Here is a 24298-nt window from a genome sequence, read left to right as displayed (position 1 = left end):
AATATATGAGGAAACTGAAATGCTAAGGTATTAACAAAAATCATTTAGCTTAAAAAGTTAATGCAAAATTATAGCAGGTTGTTCTTAACCATCTTCCTTTTTACTCATGTATGTTTATTCCATTTCACTTTGAACTAATTTTCTTCATTGTTCGTAGACAGAAGATACTGGGGAGAGTAGTTGCATCAACATCTATCAGTGGTGTTTACACTCAGACTGTGGATTTAGCAGAGCTCAAGTTCCAGATGTGCAATGGGAAGAAAACAGTCTTTTTCCCAACTTCACTTCTGCTTGGTATTCCGCTAAAATCCTGGCAACTACTAAAGAGGAGGATAAGAAGAATGCTTCAGGCTGACTCAAGGATAAAGTATTTAGACTTGCAAAGTCATAAGGAAGAAGGCGCTCCCTATTCCTGAAGTAAGAGATTAAGTTCCACTCATGCCAACGGTTTAAAGATTAGACTAACCCAGCTGGAAGGGTGGCAGCATTAGGTCCAACTTTCTAAAACTGAGCAATGAAAACCCAAGGCAACAGATAGGCACTGTAAAATTGTTTTTGTTTTTTTAATGGAAGGTCAAATATCCTGAAACACATATTTTTGATAGTCTTCTAACCCCAGTTGAGTTCAAAATATTAAAGTAACACACACAGCTAAGAGAATTCAATATTGTTCCAAGGCACTTACTGAATCTCCATGACTACGTGAAAACAAATGGTGGACAATTAGACAGTATATAATATAAAAATAACCTTTTGCTCACAATTTACAAAATGTATTATTATTACAATCTTTGATCTCTGATAACCTGCAATGCTGGCTGCATGAATCCAGCAATTTTAAATTCAGAAACTATTTTCTAAAATTTCAGGGCGAATAATTTACAAATAAGGTACACAAAGATTTAGACCATGCAGAAATTTCTTACATCTTCTGTTAATAATATAACTGCAACTTTATCAAATGATATATCTACTTGCCCTGTACAAATACAAAATAATGCATACTCGATAAACCATTAGCAAAAGAGTAGTCTGACACTCAATTTATCATAAAAGTATTACTATATTAACAAGTCTACAAGCAGCGTGTAACAGGGTTAAGAGACATTAAGGCAATAATACTTGAAGTTACAAAATAAACCCTATGTAATACTTTTTCCTAATTGTAGTATAGGCAGGTAGATCGTTCCCGCAAAAACTTGTAAGGTGAACAGTCTGCGCTGCTGTTAGTCGCACACTTTCTGATGGAATACCAATCTGGCTTTCAGTGGCACTTGAATTTTCCAGTAGAATTTCACGTGTCTCTCCTAACTCCCTGAATCATGTCCATTCTGAAGGTGGATCTCTTGGTCCTTTGGGCTTTCCACAGCGATTACCAAAACCTAGAGTCAAAAGAACAGAATAATTGGTAAGTGTTTTGAGTTATAGTCAATTAACACAGCCCTATATATGCCTGTGCTATTATGTCGTTTTGAAGAGCATTATCTGCTAACAAACGGGTAGGATGGAATTAAGACCTGACCTTAGTAGAGCGTGTGAATCAGGCCACATTCTTTATTTAATGGCTATTTTGATTCCTGTACTTGTAATGGCTGTGAGGAATTATATGATACTCTGAGAGGAGAAAAGTGGCTTTTCGAGTGATCTGGGAAAAGGATTGGCTGACTTAGTTTACGAGGAGACTAATGTCTATTGGAGTCATCCTGCCAGGGACCCCAGGTCATATGTGCATAAGTAAGATATAGTCTAGGAATGGAGACTAGAATTATTATTTTTGGGTATTATTTCCTTGAATTTTCATGGGTTCCTATGGGGCACTGCAGAACCCAGGAACCTGAAGGAATATATTCGAGAGAGGAGTGTGGGGGGAATGGAGCCAAATAGCATCATGGAAGAGTTGGACATTTGTGACGTCATCAATCACCAACTCCATGGGACTAGCCTAATATTAATTCTTCTAAAAGAGATTATTACCGCAGTGTTCAGCAGATAACGAAGCTACCAAATTCCTATCTCAACATCTTCACTTTTAGGAGTAAATAAATTTTCATATGGGAATTTAGGATTTAAACCAAAGAAAACTCAAATTATTCTCAGCTCAAGGGCCAATGTAAATTTGTTTGGGAAATTGAAAATAATAGCTTCTTTAATAAACAAACAGTATACTAAGTTTGTGTGATCTAAAGACAACAATTACACAATTCGAATATGGCAAAGAGAAACGTCTCAGAGCTAAAATTATGAACACCCAATTTGTAGAAGACTATGGAAGACAGTGGGAGCCCCAAACCCATCTGGTCAGACTGAGCCACTGGCAGATCTGCTCTAGCCACAGGCAAGAGTCTCGAACAGCCTTCCGATCTGGCAGCGACCACTGTAATCTTGATGATGCTGGATCAAACTCGCTACTTGTCCAGTTTACGTCCCTATACACCCGACCTGAATTGCTTCAGGGTGCAAGTGTCTCTTACTTGTTCCCCGACAGAAATCTCTTCTCTGGCGTTTTGAATGCTCGTGAGGGTCTTTTTCCTTCCTGCTTGCTCATCATTTGTATTTTTGTCTTTACATTATTACTGTTTTTTCCTTACCACCTTAGTTTGATTTTCTTGTTTCTGTTGGGCTTCCAGTTGTGAAGCACAGGAGTGGGTGCCTCATGACGGTAACTGATAAAAGGGTTCACAGAGGCTGCAGGAGTGGTGGTGTGGGTGATGGGAAGAGAAAGAGGGTTTCTGGAGTAAGAACGGAAGGGGGAGGGAGCACTAGAACGGATTGTGAATGCACAATTAATTTTATTATTTTTATTTTTTTACACACTTCATGTTAAAGGAGATTTAACGAGGTGTGTGTGTGTTCTAAAATTGATGTGGTAATGATTGTAGGATTCTTCTTGATATGACTGAACGACTGAACCATGGAATTGTATGATATGTAAAATATGTTCCAATAAAACTACTGGGAAAAATAAGTGAAAAATCAATTTTGTCACAATGTTAGAAAAAGATCTAAGATATTTTACACAAAATAAAGATTTTGGTCATGTATTGCATTTTTTTAAAAAATCATTTTATTAGGGGCTCATACAACTCATCACAATCCATACACACATCAATTGTGTAAAGCGCATTTGTTCGTTCATTGCCCTCATCATTCTCAAAACATTTCCTCTCCACTTAAGCCGCCGGCATTAGGTCCTCATTTTTCCCCTCCCTCCCCACTCCCCCCTCTTGATAGTTTATAAATGGGTATTTTGTCATATCTTGCCCTGTCCGACGTCTCCCTTCACCCACTTTTCTGTTGTCAGTTCCCCAGGGAGGAGGTCACATATAGTTCATTGTAATTGGTTCCCTCTTTCCTACCCACTCTCCCTCTAACCTCCGTGTTTCGCCACTCACACCACTGGTCCTGTAGGGCTCATCCGCCCTGGATTCCCTGTATTTTCAGTTCCTATCTGTACCAGTTTACATCCTCTGGTATTGCATTTTTTTATATATCCTATTCCAACAGCAACTAACAAGTTTTCGTCTCAAGGTAAAACAGAAGAAATTATTTTTAAAAAAAGAAGAAATAATTTATTTCAAGATGAATTCTAAGGTACTTTGATTTTAGCGCTGTTTTAATTTTGGTAACTCTCATGTTAGTACCTAAATAATAGAACAAAGCCTGGTCAACTTTGCTCTAGGGAAATTGTGTTATGACCTTTTCTCATTCTTGTCAGCATTTGCTACTTAAGAGTTTTTAATTATATATTAAAATTACCAATATCTGTGGCTTCTGTGGGACTTTCTGATACTTCATCTTTGTCACTCAAAGTCTCTGTGTGGACACCTCCTGCTGGATGACCTGAAACGTAAAACAAAGACCTTGTGAATCATCATTTATAGCATTTATCTTGCCCAGCACCACACACAGGCCACTTTAAATGACTTAATGTGGGAAATGAGTTAAAAACACACTGACTGCTCTCAGACATCAAGCTCAGGAGTCACGTGAGGTGCTCTGAAGGGCACCTAAACGCCTGCAGTGGTTTTGCAATGTGAACAATCTTGTTGCCTTCACCTTTGTACAAGCACACCCAGTTCACTTTAAACCACTTCATTTCTATGACAGCCCTCCATTAGTACATGTTTTTGCTAAATGAAAGAAATCCGGAGAAGATTTCGCCCTCTTTCCTGGGGGTGGGAGTGAAAACTAGCATTCTGAGTTTTGCAGCCAACTGTTGGAAGAGGCAGCACTCCCAAGCAGCAAGACTGGTGTCACCATGCCCCTTCCTGGGACCACACTCAGCCTCCTGCCTCGGGGGCTTCACAACATTTACAAAGAAATGGAAATTCAAGATAATGGATTTTCCTGTGAAAAATTTTAAGCACATGCCTTCCCCCTTCCCCACCCATCCAAGTTAGTGTAGGTTTTATGTGTTATTTGATTTAATTTGATAGGTTATTTTAGGGGTCTGGGAAGGCTCAAATTTTCTTTCCCATACAACGAAATGACAATTGTTTCTTTGCTCTACCCTACTTGCCATATGAAGGGGCTCACAGTTGGGGAAATCTGTGTAATAAACTTAGATCAAGGCATATTATATTTAATTGAAGTAGTTGTATATATAGCTATACATATGCTCTAGGATAATTGCAAATGAGATGTCAAATTTCAATCAATGACAAGTAAGTTCCTAATTAATTACTGCTACCTAAATGCAGTTGATTCTTTGACACACTTCTATCTATTCCTAAGATGTTCTGGTGGCTCAGCAGGTAAGCAACTGGTTGCTAATTGAAAGGTCAGTGGTTTGAACCCACCGGTGGCTCCATAGGAGAAAAATGTGGCAGTCTGATCCCAGAACGCTTACAGTCTTGAGGCCCTTATAGAGCAGTTTTACTCTACCCAGTAGGGTTGGTATGAAGTCAGAATTGAGTCGCTGGCAACAAATCTGGTTTGGTTTTCATCCATTCTTACTTAGCCCTCGTGATAACTTTTTATATTTGAAAAAGGAATGAATTCTTTAGTGGTGTCCTAATACATGTAGAGTTTAGAATGTTGTTTAGTCTTTTGTAAGGGAAGAATTCTAAGCAGTTAACTACTGTGATCCTTGCATTCTTTCAAAACCTCTTATCAAGTCCCTTATGCCTCGTATGGAACCTATATGGCTAAGGTATACAAATCAAGCCAAAGCTGGTCTGTGTGCTCAAAGTGCTTGTAATAGTCTAGTCAGGAAGCAGCAATCCTTTTCTAGGAAGTGCTAAAAAAACAACCAAAAAACCAATGGCCGTTTTGTCAGTGACCTGACACAGTGTCCCTAGATGGTGAAGTAAGTAAAAGTGCCCCAGAGACAGACGGTAATCACTTCTACGGAAGCTGACTACCAGATCTTTCTCCCACAGAATAGGTGAGAGGGTCTGGGTTTGAATCACTGACCTTCCAGTTAGCACCTGAGCACGTGCTTACTGGGTTATCAGGGATCCAGTGGCTATTTTTAAAAAAGCTATGAAGAGATACACAATATATATTTTAAGTCTTATAGTCAAATATGGGCTCTGTCACATAATCTTTGGTTTTCAAAATGCACACAAAAAAATTCTTTGCTCGTGGTGCAAACAAAAAATGGACCAAGGGCAGAGTTTGCTCTGTGGATTACAGTTTGCCCATCCCTGGTCTAATTAACAGTGTGATAATAAACTAGTTAATATAATTGTGAAAAAAATTTAAATAGAAATATAGAGTATACAGTGGGGACACAGAGGAAGAGGGCCAGGATTCAACTATTGGCAGTGAGGTAATTCAGGCCAGCGTCTAGGAAGTAGAGGCCTTGATTTTCTCATCAAAAACAGGTGTTTTATACTGGCAAAGATTACTGATTTTAGAAGAAAATTAGTAAATCCAAGGGAAATAGAAAGGGTAATAACTAGATTACAGTATATACTCGAGTATAAGCTGACCCAAATATCAGCCAAGGCACCTAAATTTACGACAAAAAACTGCATTAAAAATGTGCTGGAAGTCAGCAGGACAATCCTACTAATGGCAAAAGAAAAGAAATAATAAAAATCAGGGCTGATATTCAGGGGAGGGAAAATAAGATAACTATGGAAAAATTAATGCTGTTAAAAGTTGGTTCTTTGAAAGGATAAACAGAATCGACAAACCACTGGCAAACCTAACCAACGAAAGGAGGGAATAAATTTCAATAGCAAAGATGAGGGATGAAAGAGGGGACATTACAACAGACCCTAATGAAATCAAAAGGATAATTACACAGTACTACATAGTACTGTACTCCAGTGAATTCAACAACTTGGAAGACATGAACAAATTCTTGGAAAAACAATCCCTCCCTAGACTATCCCCAAACAATGTCAAGAATGTCAACAGACCCATAGCAATAGATGAAATAAACAAGGTTATCAAGGGATTATCAACAAAAAAAATCCCCTGGACCAGATGGCTTCACTGGAGAATTCTACCAAGCGTTTAAAGAACTAACACCAATCCTACACAAACTCTTCCAGAGCATAGAAAAAGATGGCAAACTCCCGAACTCCTTGTATGAAGCTAGTATAACTCTGATACCAAAACCGGGCAAGGACCCCACAAGAATTGAGAACTACAGACCAATATCCCTAATGAACATCGATGTAAAAATCCTTAACAAAATACTGGCCAACAGAATACAAAAGTATATAAAACAATAATTCACCACAACCAAGTGGGATTCATACCAGGGATGGTTCAACATATGAAAGACCATTAGTATAATTTGCTACATTGACATGAAAAACTACCATACTTATCTGGCAGGGGAGATACCATGATCATGACATGAAAAACTATAAGAACTGCATGATAATATCAATAGATCCAGGAAAAGCATTCAACAACATACAACATCAATTCCTGTTTAAGACACGTGAGAAGATAGGAATGGAAGGAAAATTCCTCTGGACAATACAAGCTGTATATGACAAACCAACAACCAACGTGGTAGTCAATGGAGAAAAGATGAACACAATCCCACTGAAAAAGGAGACCAGACAAGGATGGTCTCTTGTCCCCTTGTCCCCATTCTTATTTAACTTCGTGCTGGAGGTTTTAGCTAACAACATAAGACAAAAAAAAGATATCAAAGTATTCATCTAGGGAAGGAAGAAGTAAAACTATCATTATTTGCAGATGATATGATTTTATACATGGAAAATCCCAAAAGCTCCACAAGGGGAGTACTGGAAGCAATAGAGGAGTTTGGCAGAGTGGCAGGATACAAATCAACAAACAGAAGCCCATCAGACCGCTATACACATCGGATAAGACCACAGAAGAGGAGATCAAAAAGGTAGCATCCTTCACAATAGCCAAATATAAACTGAAATATCTAGGGATATACCTGACTAAAAGTACAAAAGATCTATATGGGGAAAACTACAGAACACTATAACAAGAAACCAAGAGTGACCTCAACAAATGGAAGAATATACCATGCTCGTGGATTGGAAGGCTCAATATAGTGAAGATGTCAGTTCTGCCCAAAGCACTATGTAAGTTTAATGCAACCCTGATACAATTACCTTCATCTTTCTTCAAAGAAATGGAAAAACTGATTACTAACTTCATATGGAGAGGGAAGAAGCCCAGAATTAGCAGAGAACTCCTGAAGAAGGACACAGTGGGAGGGCTTGCTTTACCTGACTTTAGCACATACTATACAGCCACAGTTGTCAAAACCGCATGGTATTGGTATAATGACAGATACCCAGACCAATGGAAAAGAACTGAAAACCCAGAAATAAAATCATCAGCATACAGATAACTGATCTTTGATAAGGGCCCCAAAATTATCAAATGGGAAGCAGATGCCCTCTTTAACAAGTGGTGCTGGAAAAAATGGATATCTGCCTGCAGAAAAATGAAACAAGACCCTTATCTCACTCCATGCACTCAAGGTGAATGACATACCTTGAAGTAAACCCCCAAACTATTAGGGCCATCAATGAGGGAATTGGGACCAACTTGAGAACTTTGGCACAGGGAATACATAGGCTATCAAAAATAGGGAAGGACACAAACACAGAGGAGGCACAAATTGACAAGTGGGATATACTGAAGATAAAACATCTGTGTACTTTGAAAGAATTCACCAAGAGAGTAATAAGAGAGTCCACGGACTGGGAAAACATCTTTAGCAATGACACATCAGACAAAGGCCTTATTATTAAAATGTATAATACACTGCTAGCTTCCAATAAGAAACAAACTAATTGCCCACTGAGGAGGTGGGCAAAGGACCTGAACAGAAGCTTCTCAGGGTAGAAATCCAAATGGCCAACAAACATGAGAAAATGTTCCCTCAAAGATAACCCAATTCAAAAAATCAGAAAGCAACAAGTGTTGGTGGGGCTGTGGGGAGACAGGAACTCTCATCCACTGTAGTATGTACAGCCACTATGGAAATTGATCTGGCGATATCTAAAACAGATGGAAATTGAGCTACCATATGAGATAGCAATCCCCCTACTGGGCATACTGTATACCCAAAAGAGGCAAGAAACAAACCACGGCCAGACATCTGTGCTCCAATGTTCATTGCGGCACAGTTCACAATTGCAAGGAGTTGGAAACAACCCAAAATTCCATCAAGTGACTAGTGAATTAAAAAGCTGGTATATATATACAATGGAGTGCTATGCATCACTAAAAAGCAGTGATGATCGTATGAAGCACATTGCTGCATGAGAAGAACTGGAGGAAATCATGCTAAGCGAAGTAAGTCAAGCACAAAAGGACAAGTACAACATGAGTCCGTTAAAGTAAGCTTTAAAAAAAAAGCCAAATTAACAATTTATAAATTATCAAGGGTTCATGAGGGAGGGGGGAGCGGGGAGGGAGGGGAAAAATGAGGATCTGATGCCAAGGGCTTAAGTGGAGAGCAAATGTTTTGAGAATGATGAGGGCAATGAATGTACAAATGTGCTTTACACAAGCGATGTATGTATGGATTGTGATAAGAGTTGTATGAGCCCCTAATAAAAGGATTAAAAAAAATGCAAAAGGGGCACAGGGAAAAAGCTACTGTATACAAAAAACATTCCTGGAGTGAGGACCAGGTAGTATGGTAGGGGCCAGACCAAATCCAGGGATACATGGATACATGTGGTAGCCAACTGAAAAGAAGGGGGTGGGGTGTGTGTGTGTGTAGGTAAAAAATAAAAAAAGAAATGGGTAGCGGGGGCACAGGGCACTAACCCACCCAAGGGGAGGGTATTGTTTATATCTCCACAGGGAAAGAGGGACCAGACTTCAACCCGGTGCTCCAAGGTATGAATATAACATGCCAGCATGGAGTAGGGAACCACCAGTAGAGAGGTCTCAGGGGCCGGCCCCAATCCCAACTACGTGGACAGCTGTCCCTTCCCCCAGAAGAATTTAGTTCAGAGGACAGCACTGAAGCTGCAGCTCAGGGAGAGGGACATGTCTAATCAGAGCAAATGAAGGAGGAGGAAGAAAGCGTGGAGCACATTCTGGCCCACCAAGCCTTGGTGATGATATTCCCACTCAGAGCAGCCAATCCACAGAGAAGACCATATGGCCGGCCCCACTATGAGACACAACATCCTCACTGACCCATTGCCCTACAGGGGACAACACTGGAGACACAATGTGGAAATTGTGCCTGATCTGATCCCACCACACCGAGGGAAAACACTAAGAGAGTACAACAGAACAGGAAGGGGAACAGAGCAACAAAGTCCCCAGAAAATACCAAAAATAGCCTTTGGGGCCAGGGCTTGGTGCCCCATCAGACTCGACCAGAACACACTCCTAAAGGCCAACAAACAGTCCTTGAACTAATTACAAGCTTTTCTTTTTTGGTTGTTGTTTTATTGTGGGGTTTTGTTTTATCATTGGCTTTTTGTTGTTGTTTTGTTTTCTTTTGTTGATTGGTTTTGCTCTGTCTTGTTTTTGTGCATGTTATTATTTCTGCAGGTCTGTCTAAATAAGATAGGGTGGATGAACAATCTGGAGGAGAAAACAATGAGACCAACAGTTCCGGGGGGACATGGGAGAAGGGGAGGTGGGGGGAAAGGAAGTGGTCCTAACAAAGCCAGGGACAAGTGAACAAGAAGTGATCCAAATAGGTGGCGAGGAAGGTGTAGGAGGCCTGGTAGGCCGTGATCAAGGGTAATGTAACCGAGAGGAATTACTGTAACCCAAATGAGAATGATGAGGGTAACAAATGTACAAATGTGCTTTATACAATTGATGTATTTATGGATTGTGATAAGAGTAATATAAGCCCCCAATAAAATGATTTTAAAAAATCATATGAGACCGAATGGTCACCAGATATTCAAAATCAAATATATGAGAAAGGGGCAGGGAAAGTAGATTATTGGAAATAGAGCAACCAGAAAGGAAATAATGAGAAAGGGGACACATTATGAAATTGTAACCAAAGTCACTGAATAAATGGTGGTATAGAAATTTTTTTAAAAAATGTGCTGGAAAAACTCAGCTAATACACGAGTATACAGTAATCTAGTTAGTACCCTTTCTGCATCCAGACAAGGCTAGGCCCTCACTTTGGGTAAAGACCTGGAATTCAATCTGCCAAACTGAGTGGCATTCTCCAGCAGCTCCCAAGGGGACAACACAACTGTGGAGGATTCAGGGTGTGCTCGAGGAAGAGACCAGGTGAAGCAGAAGGGAGGACAAGTGCGGAGACAACAGATGGATCCATGAATCCAAGGAATTGTACAGGCCACTTGATGAGCTGCTTACAGGCCACTGATTTATTGAAAAACATGGCTGGAAAAGTAATGTGGAAGAAAAATCTCCTGAGTTGGCATTGTAACACTAATTAGAAGTATATCAGCTTATCAGTCTTCAGAAATAAACGTAAAACTCCTAAAAGAAATTTTCAAATGAATTATTAACAGCCAGCCTACATCAATTATCTAAGTTATTACGGGGCATTTATTCAAAGTCCATTGTTAGGATCTAGTTTGTGTTTTTATGAGCAGAAAAAAATGTAAGAAAAAAAATTGAAACACTTTTCCCCCTATTAGCTAAATAAGTAACTAAATATTATACTATTTGGGGGGAGGGGGAAGTGAATATTTTCTAGGTTAATAATGATACCTGGTAGCACTAATTAACTTGAGGAACTAAACTACATACTTCAGCTTCTACAAGAGTTGCCCTACATCTTTCCACACATAGAGATAACCAAACAAACCCACTGACACTGAGTGGGGTCTGACTCACGGCGAGTCTAACAGAGTAGAACTGCCCACTGTGGGTTTCTGAGATTGTCAATCATTCAGTTTTCGCTCGTGGGGTGTATGTGTAAACATGTATGTGTATATGTGTTCACAAACACACAAATAATTGGGTAGCATATACAATAAACTAAATAATTCTATGGAAACTTATTTCTGTTCTATACCCAAAAGAAAATCTCTAATCACTCACATTTTTCATTTCCAGAGGTCATCGAGCCCTATAAGGAAGACATTCACAGCTGTTATAATGTACACTACTTTTATGGACAAATAACACTCCTTTCATGTACTGGCTTAAGGGTATACAGCCCAAGAAATCAAGGAAGGTATATCAAAAGGGAAGAAAAAATGATACTTTTCATTAGCCTTCATTAATTAATTTAAAAAACTGTTATGCTGCTTTATATCCAATGTATATCATAAAATAGGAGATTACTGACGACAAATCATAAACAGTAAGTTACCATTATTTAATGTCAATTAAACTATATCAAATGTGTTTTTATCAACTATAAGGTGCATCCTAATTTCAGATGTTGAAATGTTGGGAAGATATTTTTAAAATTAATGCTGCAGAAAATGGTATTTCCTGTGGATAAAATATTTGGCTACAAAATGTTTCCTCACCAAGGAAAAAAATTGCGGGTGACCAGAATAACCAAAGGGAAGAACTCTGTACCTGGTATTATAGCAAGGGGACAAAACCTAAGAAAGTACTGTGGCCTTGGAAACAGTAACTCCTGTCTCATTCTTATGTCTAAAATGATTTTGAAAACAGCATAATTTGCAAATTTCAAAAGTAGCTTTTCAGGTTATCCTTATTAAAAATTTCAGATCTTACATTTTATATAGGTTTTCCATCTGAATTATTTGTATGTCTAGAAAACTAAATTTAATGGACTTAAAATGAAAGTTATAATAAACAACTACAAGATACCAAGAGGGAAGAAAAAAACTGCACATACACAATAAAAGAGTAAACTATAGATGTTCCAACCCCCAAAGGACTCACTTCAGATTTAGTCTCAGACAATTCCTGATTTTGAAGGTTAATTAATTCAGATCTTACAGATGTATCTGAGAAAAAAGAAATTTTGTAATTATAATTAACATCTTTAAAGTCTTGAGAATTCTTTGCATTAACAGACCCTGCACCTTTCTAAAAACCAACCCTTCTATAATAAATTATTTCGGTTTCTATTATTTCAAGAAAATCCCTGTAAGTTTCCTTTGTTGAAATGTAACTAAATCAAATCATCACAAGTTATTATTAGCTCACAGCAATTTGCAGATATGCAACTAAAACTGTACACAGCTTCAGTCCTTTAGCAATCTTAAAATAGATAAAAATAAACTATTAACAAACTATAGTGCTAAGAGTAATCACCCACAATGAGCACTAGACACTGAAAATACCTGAAAGCTATTTCTATATTCTTCTTGAGGAGCAGAGCAGGGAAGAGAAATTTATTTGCAACGACCATTCTCCCAGTTCTAACTGATGCTCTGTGGCCTTCAATGTTTCCCATTTAACACCAGTAAGATGATGCCCAACCACAACCTAACAAAACCTGTATCTTACCTAAACTGGAACCAAGTAAAGCAATGAATACATTTCCATAAATACCACTTATAATGATCTGAAAGAGCCATCAACATGCAGATGCATTTGTAAGGCCCTGTGCTGGCTTCTCATAGCTAGCATAACTACAGTAACCCCTTTAGCAATCCCCTCAAAAACCACTACGGAAAAGTATTTTGTTGTAGAAGGAATTAAAAACATTTTTCAATACCAATGTAAACCTGTTACTAGACTTAATCATGCAGCTAAATAGCTACTAGCTTAAAAGCAGCTATGCTTTTGAGAGTCTATTATTAAAGTAGGAAGAAGTAAATGTAAAAGTAGCTAAGACACTCACTGTGTTCACCTGCTAAGACAAAAGATTCAGGAGTTCTTTCAGGTAGGGGAGGAGGTGAATCTTCACTAACATCAACATCTACACAAAATGCATACAAGTCAGACAAATTATTCAAAATGACAGCTGTCTTAACATTCTACAAATCCTGTCACAAGGATTAAAAAACACACACCTAGTTATCAAAAAGTTAAATATGAACAAGAACCCCTTGCCCCTCAACTTGTTCTCCAGAAGTAGCGTGGAGTTTACTAAGCAAAGAAGGCTGAGCTTCATCGCTGCTGCAGTGCAAACGACTCTCCCGTGACATTCCTTGACACTCTCCAGACATGAATCACGCTGTCCTCAGGCCAGGCTTCCGAGGAGACGGCAGTAGGCCAAGTGACTGACTAGCCTTGCTGGTGAGGCTTTGAATCCATAAAGGAAAGCTTTGTCATTTGACTCCAGCCAGTTGTTTCCCAAATGGACTGAACTGCTTAACTCCTTTCGTGATTTTTGCTATCGTTACGTATCATACGTCTTATTTACCTGACATTTTAAATCCCACTCATCTTTAACTTCAACCTTGTTTAAGGCAGTAATCGCTGTGAAACAGATCTGAGATACCAGCCATTTATAAAATGGCCATAAAAACATAATTAAAAATTTAACATTTTTGTTTACTGCTTAAATCTTGTGACTAGTGCCGAGTTTTATCCTGATCTTTTTCTATCTCCCATCAATACTGGAGCCCTCTCTTGCATAAAGAAAGTGAGGTACTGAAGAACCACCTCCTTGTCTCAGGAGCAGTAACAGTCTGAGCAATCAGCAGACTCCTGCTCCCTGGTTTTTAACATTCCACAGGAAAGAGATGGCTAATAAAAACAAGGAACCCACGATCTTGGCCTTGTGATAAGATTTCATAACTGAGAGAACAAATTGGCAAGGGCAGTCTGGTTTGTTTACTTTGAGGATTTATCAAATCTTTCAGAAACTCTGTACCACTTCACTCCCGAGAGTCTCCCTCTTTTTCATTTTAAACTTTTACTGTAAATTAGGTGAAGGTTTACAGAGCAGATTATCATTTTTATATTCAACAGCTTATCAAACCTCTGAACGCCCTGCCTTGTGTTCCCATCATTGTTGGTGCTCCTGCTGGACCTTGTCTTCCGCTTCATCTGTCTACCCCAGGGCCTCTGAGTCTCATGCTGATGGACTAGAGCAGGGGTTCTCAGCCTGGGGGCCGAACGACCGGTTTCCACAGGGGTCGCCCAATTCATCACAGTAGCAAAATGACAGTTACGAAGTAACAATGAAAATAATTTTATGATTGGGGGTCACCACAACATGAGGAATTGTATGAAAGGGTCATGGCACTAGGAAGGTTGAGAACCACTGGACTAGAGTCTACACAGGTGTTGTCTAATTATGGCCTTGGTTTGACGAGAACCACGTGGTTCCGTGGGAAAGCACAGGAAGTTTGGCAGTTTGAGCCCACTAGCCATTCAGCAGTAGAAAGACGAAGCCATTCATGACCTGGAAAACACTATGAGGAAACAGTTCTACTTAGTCCTACAGGGTCAACATGATTCCAAATGACATGATGGCAGCAATGGGTTGGCCCTTGCTTCTCCTTGGATCTCTAGATGCTCAGATGTATGTTATACACTTTTGTTTTAGAAGCTGTCCTATTAGTGATTGCACATTTTGAATAGGCAAATTTTACCAAACACTTCATAGACTACAGTATGGTGTAAACATAACTTCTAGGGGTATTAACAAACAAAAAATTCTTGTGACTCCCTGTACTGGAATATTTGCTTCATTGTTGTGGTCTGGAACTGAACCCGCAGCATATCCAAGCTGCGCCTATACTTAAAGCTACAATATAAAGGAAAAAGGAGAGAAATCTTTCCCTTACAACAATGAAAATATTTTTGAAACATAGTATCCATAATGCAATGTTATCAAGTTACAGTAATAATAGGTGTATGAAAAAATTTATCTTAAAAAACTCCTAAATTCTACTGTAGGTTGTTCTAAAGTAGTGTGGAACAAAATACAGCAAACTGATAGAGGTAAAGTGTTTATAGCACTGACCAGCAAGCACATAGCAAAAATATTTAGGCACTACATATTATTTTACCTTTTTTAGCACCTGGACATATCGTTCCTGCTGTATCATGTCTAGCAATGGACATTGGCAAAACTTTCCTAGTAGAAATGCTTTCAGTACCAGAGGCAGCAGAAACGGTGGCACTTGCTGTAGAAATATTCATTTTATTCTTGGTCAAAGCACCATCCAAGTTCCTTTCGTCTGAGTCTGAGTCATCCGAGTGAAGGGGATTAGTAAAACTGAGGGGTGCGCTGAATACAGGTGAACTGTTTGGATGATCCACAAGATCATGAGATTCAATTTGTGTTGTGGGGCTTGGTGTTAAACTCACAGTTTTCATAACCTGACAGTGGCTATCAGAGGATTTGCCTTCAGAAAAATCGTGCACACGCAGGGCATTTTCAGGTCCATGAAATGACCACACTGTAAATCCTTTCTCATCAAGAGGCAAACAGTCTGGCCTTGGAGGTGTGTCTGCATTCACCTGTGTTTCTTCTGACGGAGTAGCGGGATGCTTGTTTAACTGCGTGACACTGTAGTCCACACAAGAATTCTGAGAAATCTCACCAACCCTTACATCCCCTGAACTCAGCTCTTGAGGCTTAGCAATCTTATCAGTTATACAAGATGTAGCAGGCTTAATTTTAATCGCATGTCCCCTATTCAAGAGTGCGTTCCCTTCAAAACTCTTTGGTCCCTCTTGGAGTGGGACCTTCTTAATTTCAAAACTTAAATTTCGCTCCAATTTTTTCTCTAGCTGTTCAACAGTGGATTCATTTTTCCCTGGGAGTTCTGTTGATTTATTATAGTTTCTGTTGAGATCTGTGGCGTGATGTTCTGATGAAACCATGTGCAACACTGGCTTGGGGTGATATCTGTCATTGTCCTGCCACACTGTAGTGACTGTTGGAAACGCTGAAGGGGGTGAAGGTGTCAAGATGGGTGGCACTGGGTGAGGTTCCGGTGGCTGAAGTATTTCTTCCTTAGCATCTCCTTCAACAAGGCAACTGAAAAGGATATAGGTGTTCATCGTGTTAAAAATGAGTTTATAGAGGGCAACTATTGCAGCTAATAGTCAAATTTTGCCATATTCGAATTTTGCAACTTTAATAAACACAGAATAAAAGTATCCTTTCAAATCAAACGTGACCCACAATACCTGCGGGTCCTTGGTGGCTTGGGAGGAGGAGAATCTTGTTTTTCAGGATCTATGGAACTAACCATATTTTCAGTGCCCATTTCATTCTGAAAAAAAAAAAAGAGGGAAAGTGCTTCATTAAAGTTAGTAGAGTTTTCCTTCCTGTTTTAAATAAAGTATTCCTAGACTTTTAGTGTTTTTAAACAACGGCAATTTTACTGAGAAGCAAAAATGGATCTTTTACTGCAGTTTTATATAGTCGCCTGGAGAACCAGACTCTAATAAAAGGGATTTAAATTAAAAACAAAAACAAAACTCAGCACATCTGTAGCTACTGAGAAACAACTATTCAGTAACATACTTCAACTACTACCGTAGAAGCAGATTTCCTAAGAAATTAAAGATAAAAAGAGATACCTTTTCCCCAACATGTGCAAAGAGGGGGAAAACCCCACAAAATAAGGGTTATATCGCTTAAGACGCCTGACCTTTTACAGACTACCTTATTGTGACTCCCGGTTGTTACCCAGCTGCAAAAAGGCCGCAGGACTCATTTTTATTATTTTTGGTTCCACCTTTCCTCTGTCATGTCATCCACCTGATTCCATAGTGGGGCAGCCTATCTACTCCTACATAACTGAATGAATGGGGCAAGGAGATCCCACCCATGAATATTTTTTATTCTCACTGGTCACAGAGCCCAGTAGCACCACTGGCCCAGCGGTTACAGAGCTAAAAGAATCTTTAAGATTGTGTTTTGAACTGTAGAGAAGCTCTGAAATTATTACATAAAATACAGGTTTGAATTAACCTTTGTCTACGGAAAAGCTTCATTTTTATACAACCTAACAAACCCGAGGAAAACCAAACCCACTGCCATGTCGGTTCGACTCACAGTGACACTCTACAAGGTTTCTGAGGCCATCAATCTTTACAGTAGCAGATAGTCAGCCTCATCTTTCTCCCTTGGAGTGGCTGGTCGGTTTGAACTACCAACCTCGCGATGCTAACCCAACAGCGCCACCATGTCTCCATGTATACACAAAGGGCATGTAAATTCTGAACCAGAGAGCAAGAATAATTTTCAACAATGTCAACTCAAAAATAATTTTAGCAAAAAGCCATCTTTGCATATATTATGAGCAATTTAGGAAAACTACAAATTGTAATTGCCTTTTTTATCCAAAGGCGCCTCCTACCAAATCCATGGTAGCAGTATGTTTTTGTCTTTGTAACTGTAACTTGCCAGTGTCCTCCTTTTTACCAGCAGTAAGGGAAATAAAGAGCTCAGCTTCCTGGACACGTTTTAGTGAGTCCTGTTTCCTAACATTCATTTGATGCAGAAGACATATATATAATTCCTTACAATGTCCAATCTAGAAGAATCCGGAGCCCTGAGAGTGCAATGGTTAAACACATGGTTGGAACTGTAAACCCAATAGCTCCTCTGCAGGATAAAAGAACTAGTGATCTGTTCTTGTAAGGATTGCAGCTGGGAAGCTATTACGGCAGTTCTGCTCTATCGTCTGGGATATCTATTCATCAGAAAAGGCTCAATGACACACAGCAAGATAGCAACTAGAAGAACAGAGCTACAAAATGATACTGCAAACATTCACCTTAATTAAAGCCACATACCATAACCGTGTCATCTCTTGCATGGATAGCCGCTATATGTAGGAGGACTACAATTTATTATCCAAATCAGGGCTCTTCTGAGATTAAAAGTGGTGTGTGTGTGTGTGTGTGTGTGTGTGTGTGTGTGTGTGTGTGTATGACATACAAGCATTAAAACTAGACAGCAAACATAAACTGGTAAATCAGGACTTTGGACCACGTTAGTTTTAGATCATCAGAGACCACTAGGCTTTAGTTTTAGTTTTATTGTTGTTGCTTTGTGTACTATGGGGGGAGAGAAAGATGAGCCTTCGTGCTATAGTACTGGAAACCCAAAGGGACACTTCTGTTTTATCGGGTTTGCTGAGAGTCTGAATCCATGAGATGGGCCTTTGATTTGGTTTTGTATCATCCTCTGACATACTAATAGTTCATGTGCTGGTTATTTTCATTAATTAGATACTACATCCCCATAAAAATATTCATTCATATCTCTGTACCCAAATCTTAAAATAGTCCCATTAACTAGATTAAGTAAAACATTACGCGTGAATCCTCTGAAATTGCTTCATAAAATATAACCTTAGATTTTTGTAGTATTTTAGACTTTAGAATTGAGGCTTTTGGCAAGATGGTGGCCAAGGCAGACACACTATCCAAACCCTCTACAACGAAGGCATTAAAGGCCAAACGAAAGGGATACAGATGCTACTCTGGAATTCGGGGCTTCAGAAGAAAGGATAGAGAAATGAATTGAATACTGACTAGAAGCAGCTAAAGGAACAAGGCCAGAGAGTAAACAGGTGAACTGTTGACTGCTCTGATGCAGCCCGACTTGATCAGGAACAGCACAAGCACCCACACCAGTGGCTGCGACAAGAAAGGAGGGCTCTTCCCTTGTTCTCCTCACTCTCCTGGTGATCAAAGGAGTGGCTAGTCACACACATAACTCCCATCTGAAAGAGCATGAGCTCTGACTCTTCAGAACAAGCAGAAAGTCCAAGGCTAGCTAGATAAGCCAGCCTGTCGCCAGTCACTTTGGGTGGGCAGGAGCCATAGCCACATGCCTTCCCCAGCTGCTCTGTGAACCCAAGATACTTTTCCTTTCCAGGAATATGATCGTGACCTCAACCACCATCTGAGCCTGCAGAAACCCTCTGGATCAGGTCCCTGCCCCAGGTATGAACTAAGTCTGCAGGTATTCCATTTCAAACCAAGCTCCCATGCCTGTACCACACCGTGAGTGCCTTCCTTAGCTGGCGGGGTATTCTCCCCTCTCTTTTTCCTTTTCATAATTTTTTCTTTAATCATCTCTTTTATTTCCCCCTTCCTAGCGTTAGTTAGGAGCTAAGTGGCACAGTGGTTATGCCTTGGGCTGGTAAGCTCAGCAGTTCGAAACCACCAGCAGTCCCTCAGAAAAAAGACAGGGTTTTCTACTCCTGTAAAAATTTACAGTCCTCCCTTCCAAGGAGGACTGAAAACAGAAAAGTGTGTGAAGGGAGATAATAGTCGGTGTAAGACATGAAATTTTTAAAATAAAATATCAAGTTTTCATGAAGGAGTAAGGCTGGGGGAGGGAGGGAAAAAAGATGAGCTGATATCAGGGGCTCAAGCATAAAGAAACTGTTCTAAAAATGGTGATGGCAACATATGTACAAATGTCCTTGACACAATGGATATATGTATGTATGGATTGTGATAAGAGCTGAAAGAGCTCCCAATAAAATGATTGGGGGGTGGGGTTAGTCTCAGAAACCCCGGGGGCAGTTCTACCCTGTCGTGTAGGGTCCCCATGAGTCCAAATCAACTCTGTGGCAGTGAGGGCTTGCTTGCTTTATTTATTGAAATCCCCCTTTCCTTTTTCCTTACTCTTATTTTTGCTTTCTTTTCCATTTATTATATTTTCTCTTGTCCTACCCTATTTGACACAGCAGCCACACCTGTTCCATCTACAGCAACACTCAGTGGGTTAGGACTACTGCCCACAATTTATAGTTAGCTGAAAATTCCAGCCCAAACTGCCCTCAACAGCGCTACAGACAGAGACTGTACGCACCCATGTGCACGCACACACAATTACCACCCATCAAGAGACAGGCAGAGAGTGGCTATGGGTAGTTTTGGTTTCACCAATAAACAATCATCAATTAAATACAAATATATACCACCACCACAATTTTTCAGAGACAACAACTTAAGTTCACATGAAGAAAGAGTGGTTCAAACTAGAGACAAAAATACAGAGCCTGGAGAACGTACTCAGGAGTATAAGGCAGTGGTGCTAAAGGCATTTTTAATGGAGAAGGAATTCAGGAGAATGGTATTTGAATTCCTTCAATGGGTTGAGAAAAAAAAAGTCGAGAAAGCTGCTGAAAGAAACAATTGAAAAACAGATTTTGGAACTGCAACTAAGACACCATGCACAGACAGGTGAAATGCACGCGCCTAAGTTAAGCACAGGAGGAAATAGAAAAAAATGTAAAGGATATGGTACTAAACGTCAAGAAGTGTACGGTCTTGTAACAGCACTAAACATTTTAAAAAGTAAAATGATCAAGCCACGCTGTTGTTCGCTGTTGTGGAGTTGGCTCCACTCCTGGTGGCCTCATGTGGAGCAGAACACTGACGATCTTAGTGCTTCTCCACCATCACTGCTCCGTTTGAGTCCACTATTGTAGCCCCGTGTCAGTCTGTCCAGTGGAGAGCTTTGCGGGTTTTCCCCCCAATAGGATGTCCTTTTCCTAGCAGTTAATGTAGTGATGGGCTACTGACGATGTGTCCACAGCAAGCAAAGTGAAATCTCACCATTCTTGCTCCTAAGGAACACTGACTGTACTCCCTTCAAGACGGATTCTGTTGTTCTTTTTACAGTCCTCAGCAGAGTCAATATTCTTTGCCAACACAATTAAAAAGCATCAATTTTATTTATTGATTTTACATTGTTTTCTTTTGCATACAAATGAAAAGATCATGGCTTGTCAGGTGCACCTTAGTCCTCTAAGGAACATCTTTGCTTTTTAACACTTTAGAGGTCTTTTGAAGCACATTGGTCCAATAAAAAACATAATTTGAGTTCCTGACTGCTCCTTCCATGGATATTGATTACAGATCCAACTAAAATAAAATTCTTGACAACTACAGTATTCTTCTGTTTATAACATGCTGCTTATAATTTCAGCTGTGCTTCTGTTTCACGTTAGGTTATGATTCACAACGGAGTCTTTCATCATCAGTATATGGTTCGAGTTGCTTTCACTTTTGAAAAGCAACCTTTTGTCATCTGCATATTGGGCGTTTTCCTCCAAACCCGAAGCTAAATTCTACTTTCATCTCGTCCAGATTGACATATTATTTGCTCTGCATACAAACTTAAGTATGGTCAAATAATAAACCTTGCTTCACAACTTTTCCAATTGTAAATCATAAAGTATCCCTTTATTCGATTAAATCTCTTTCTGGAACTAAACACAGGTTCCATTTCAGCTCCATTAAGTGTTCTGGAATTCCCACTGTTCACAATGCTATCCATACTTTGTTATAATTCACACAGTCAAATGGCTTTACATACTCAACTAAAACACAAGCAAACATCTTTCTGGTACCATCTGCTTTAATCCATGTCCACTTCTGAATCCAGCTTGAATTTCTAGCCATTGTATGGCTATAGCAGTTTATGAATTATCTATAGCAACACTTCAGTAAAATTTTACTTCCATGTAATACTAATGATATTACTCAGTAATTTCTATAATCCATTGGATCACTTTTCTTTGCAATAGGCAGATACATAGGTCTCTTTCAGTGTGTTAGATAGGTCTGTCTTCCAAATGTCATGGCATACACAGTGAGTGCTTCCAGCATTGTATCTGTACAGCAAAGGGACAGATGTGTGGTGGAATCAAGCTATTAAAAAGTATAATCAGTACCATGAAGCTAAGCAATCAGAGAAAGAAGTTACAGTTAAAAATATTAGCCAAGACCCTACGTGGATGGTAGGCAAGTGGAATGGCATTAGCCAAAAAAGAATGTAGGAGTAAAAAGGAGAAAGAGGAAGGAGAAAAAAGAAAATCAGTAAAGGTACTTGTAGGTAAATGATTACCATTATTTTTATACAAGTAAGGAACAAGTTATACATTTTCTGTAAGCCACACAGTAACTTTGAACATTGGAATTCTATGTGTGCTATGTATGTGCGTGAATTATTTATGTGGGCATGCTAAATGCAAAATAAACAGTACTCATGACAAAAGGAAAAACGTGGCACAGAGAATTCCTCATTTGGGGTGAATAAGAGAACATCAGAACCTTTGAGAAAATAAGCAAGAGGAGGAACAACATCTGAGGGAGCTCTGACAGTGCAGAACCACAATTCGTTAGAGAGCCAGTGCCTAAACAGAAGTTACCTGCCACTAGACTTACTGAAGAGTGATTTTTTATTCTTGAATTTCATAGTATTTATCTACTAGGCTTGGTATATTTTTATATCTTCTAATCTGCTTACATTAACGACAGTGTTTGTGTCCCCACTTTCAATGCTCAGATCTACTTCACAGGATATAAAAAAATCTTACAAATTAAATGATCTATTTGAGATTGGATTTCAGTGTAATCTCTCTTTTCAAAGCAGGTTTTGTTAGTTATTTTGTATACTAATATTTTCCACCTGTGAGTGCTTGCACTGAGTGCCACAAAGAGAATCTAATTATCAACTACTTAAAGCTATATTAGTTGCAGAATAAAATATCAAAAATGAAGAGTAAAACAGTTGCTGAACAAAATTTCAAAGTGATATTTCTACAAAAATAATTCTAGGGTATTGTCGCTGTAGCGCTATTATAAAGCCTTATTATATTCTCAGAGAAATCAGTGGGCATTTATTATTATTGCTTAATCACTTAAAATCGTATGTGAAAGTCAGTGTGGGACAGGAACCAAGGCGGCAATGTACAATGTGATCAAAGACTGGAAGTGAAGTGCCTATCAGGTGCTGAGAGCGCAGTCACCATGTGCTCGCTTCGGCAGCACAGGTACTAAAATTGGAGGTGCTGTAGTCACTAACAATAAAAAAAAAAAAAAAAGGAAGGAAGGACCTGAAATTGTCTTTTAAAAAATGTAGAGATACACATAGTCCCTACAAGCTCACTGACCTATATTATCTTAGCACAAGGAAATCAGCATTTAGTAACAAATCGCTTATTTGGCAAAACAAGAAATTCAGGCAAAGGAAAATTGACCTGATCATCCAAAGGGGAAAAGGAAAGCGGGACTCTGCATATTGTAACTCACGTTCTTATTGTGCTTCAGTTATTGTGACGATGTTAGCTTATCATGATTGCTATCTTAGGGTCAACATGACCAGACACGTAAGAATTTCTATGAGCACCTTCGAGGTCAAGTGATGATACAGAAAGAAATACCCTCATAAGTGAAGGGTTACAAGGAAGCAGTAGAAAAAAAGTCCGTGAAGAAAAATAGTACTTTTGTCAGGTCAAAATTTGATAATCCAGTAAGATCTTTTAGCCAGGAAATGAAAATGGCATTGAATTACACGTCAAAAAAACCCTTGATTTTGGTACTATCATTTTGCTTAATTAAAAAACATGTACACAACTAACCTTACATTTTATGCTACCATAACCAAGAACAAATAAAATTCATGTAGAAACAACTTAGGCAAGGCTGGAACAGAAGGCGTGAGAGAAAAAAGTCACTATTAAAAAATATATATGTAAAACTTAAGGAATAATACATTACATGATTTCTGGTACTTTTGAAATTCAATGTATATATTTTAGAAAATTATTTAACTTGCATTGGAGTACTTTTTAAAAAAATTTACAAATAATTTTATTATTTTTAATCGTTTTATTAGGGGCTTATACAACTCTTATCACAATCCATACATACATCAATTGTGTAAAGCACATTTGTACATTCATTGCCTTATCATTCTCAAAACATTTGCTCTCCACCTAAGCCCCTGGCATCAGCTCATTTTCCCCCTCCCCCTTCCCTCATGAGCTCTTGATAATTTATAAATTATTATTTTGTCATATCTTGCCCTGTCCAACGTCTCCCTTCACCCACTTTTCTGTTGTCCATCCTTCAGGGAGGAGGTCACATGTAGATCCTTGTAATCGGTTCCCCCTTTCCAACCCACCCTTCCTCTACCCTCCAAGTATCGCCACTCACACCACTGGTCCTGAAGGGATCATCCACCCTGGATTCCCTGTGTTTCCAGTTCCTATCTGTACCAGTG

The 24298-nt window shown here is 39.1% G+C and overlaps 1 protein-coding gene across 1 annotated transcript in view; it reads right to left on the bottom strand.

The window, feature by feature from the left end:
* Positions 1 to 537: 537 nt before the first annotated feature.
* PTPN12 (protein tyrosine phosphatase non-receptor type 12) overlaps positions 538 to 24298 on the bottom strand; it is a 59352-nt gene continuing 35591 nt past the window's right edge. Inside the window, exons 11-17 of the mRNA XM_004702617.2 lie at positions 16444 to 16529; positions 15315 to 16291; positions 13193 to 13270; positions 12286 to 12350; positions 11464 to 11491; positions 3757 to 3840; positions 538 to 1382 (exon numbers count right to left, since the gene is read on the bottom strand). Coding sequence (XP_004702674.1) covers positions 1321 to 1382; positions 3757 to 3840; positions 11464 to 11491; positions 12286 to 12350; positions 13193 to 13270; positions 15315 to 16291; positions 16444 to 16529 — 1380 coding nt within the window. The 3' untranslated portion in view covers positions 538 to 1320. The remainder of the gene's footprint in view (positions 1383 to 3756; positions 3841 to 11463; positions 11492 to 12285; positions 12351 to 13192; positions 13271 to 15314; positions 16292 to 16443; positions 16530 to 24298) is intronic.

Source organism: Echinops telfairi, unplaced genomic scaffold, assembly GCF_000313985.2.
Source record: "Echinops telfairi isolate 266 unplaced genomic scaffold, ASM31398v2 ScPeMD7_23;HRSCAF=83, whole genome shotgun sequence".
NCBI classification, from domain to species: domain Eukaryota; kingdom Metazoa; phylum Chordata; class Mammalia; order Afrosoricida; family Tenrecidae; genus Echinops; species Echinops telfairi.
This window is presented reverse-complemented; position numbering and strand designations above follow the sequence as displayed.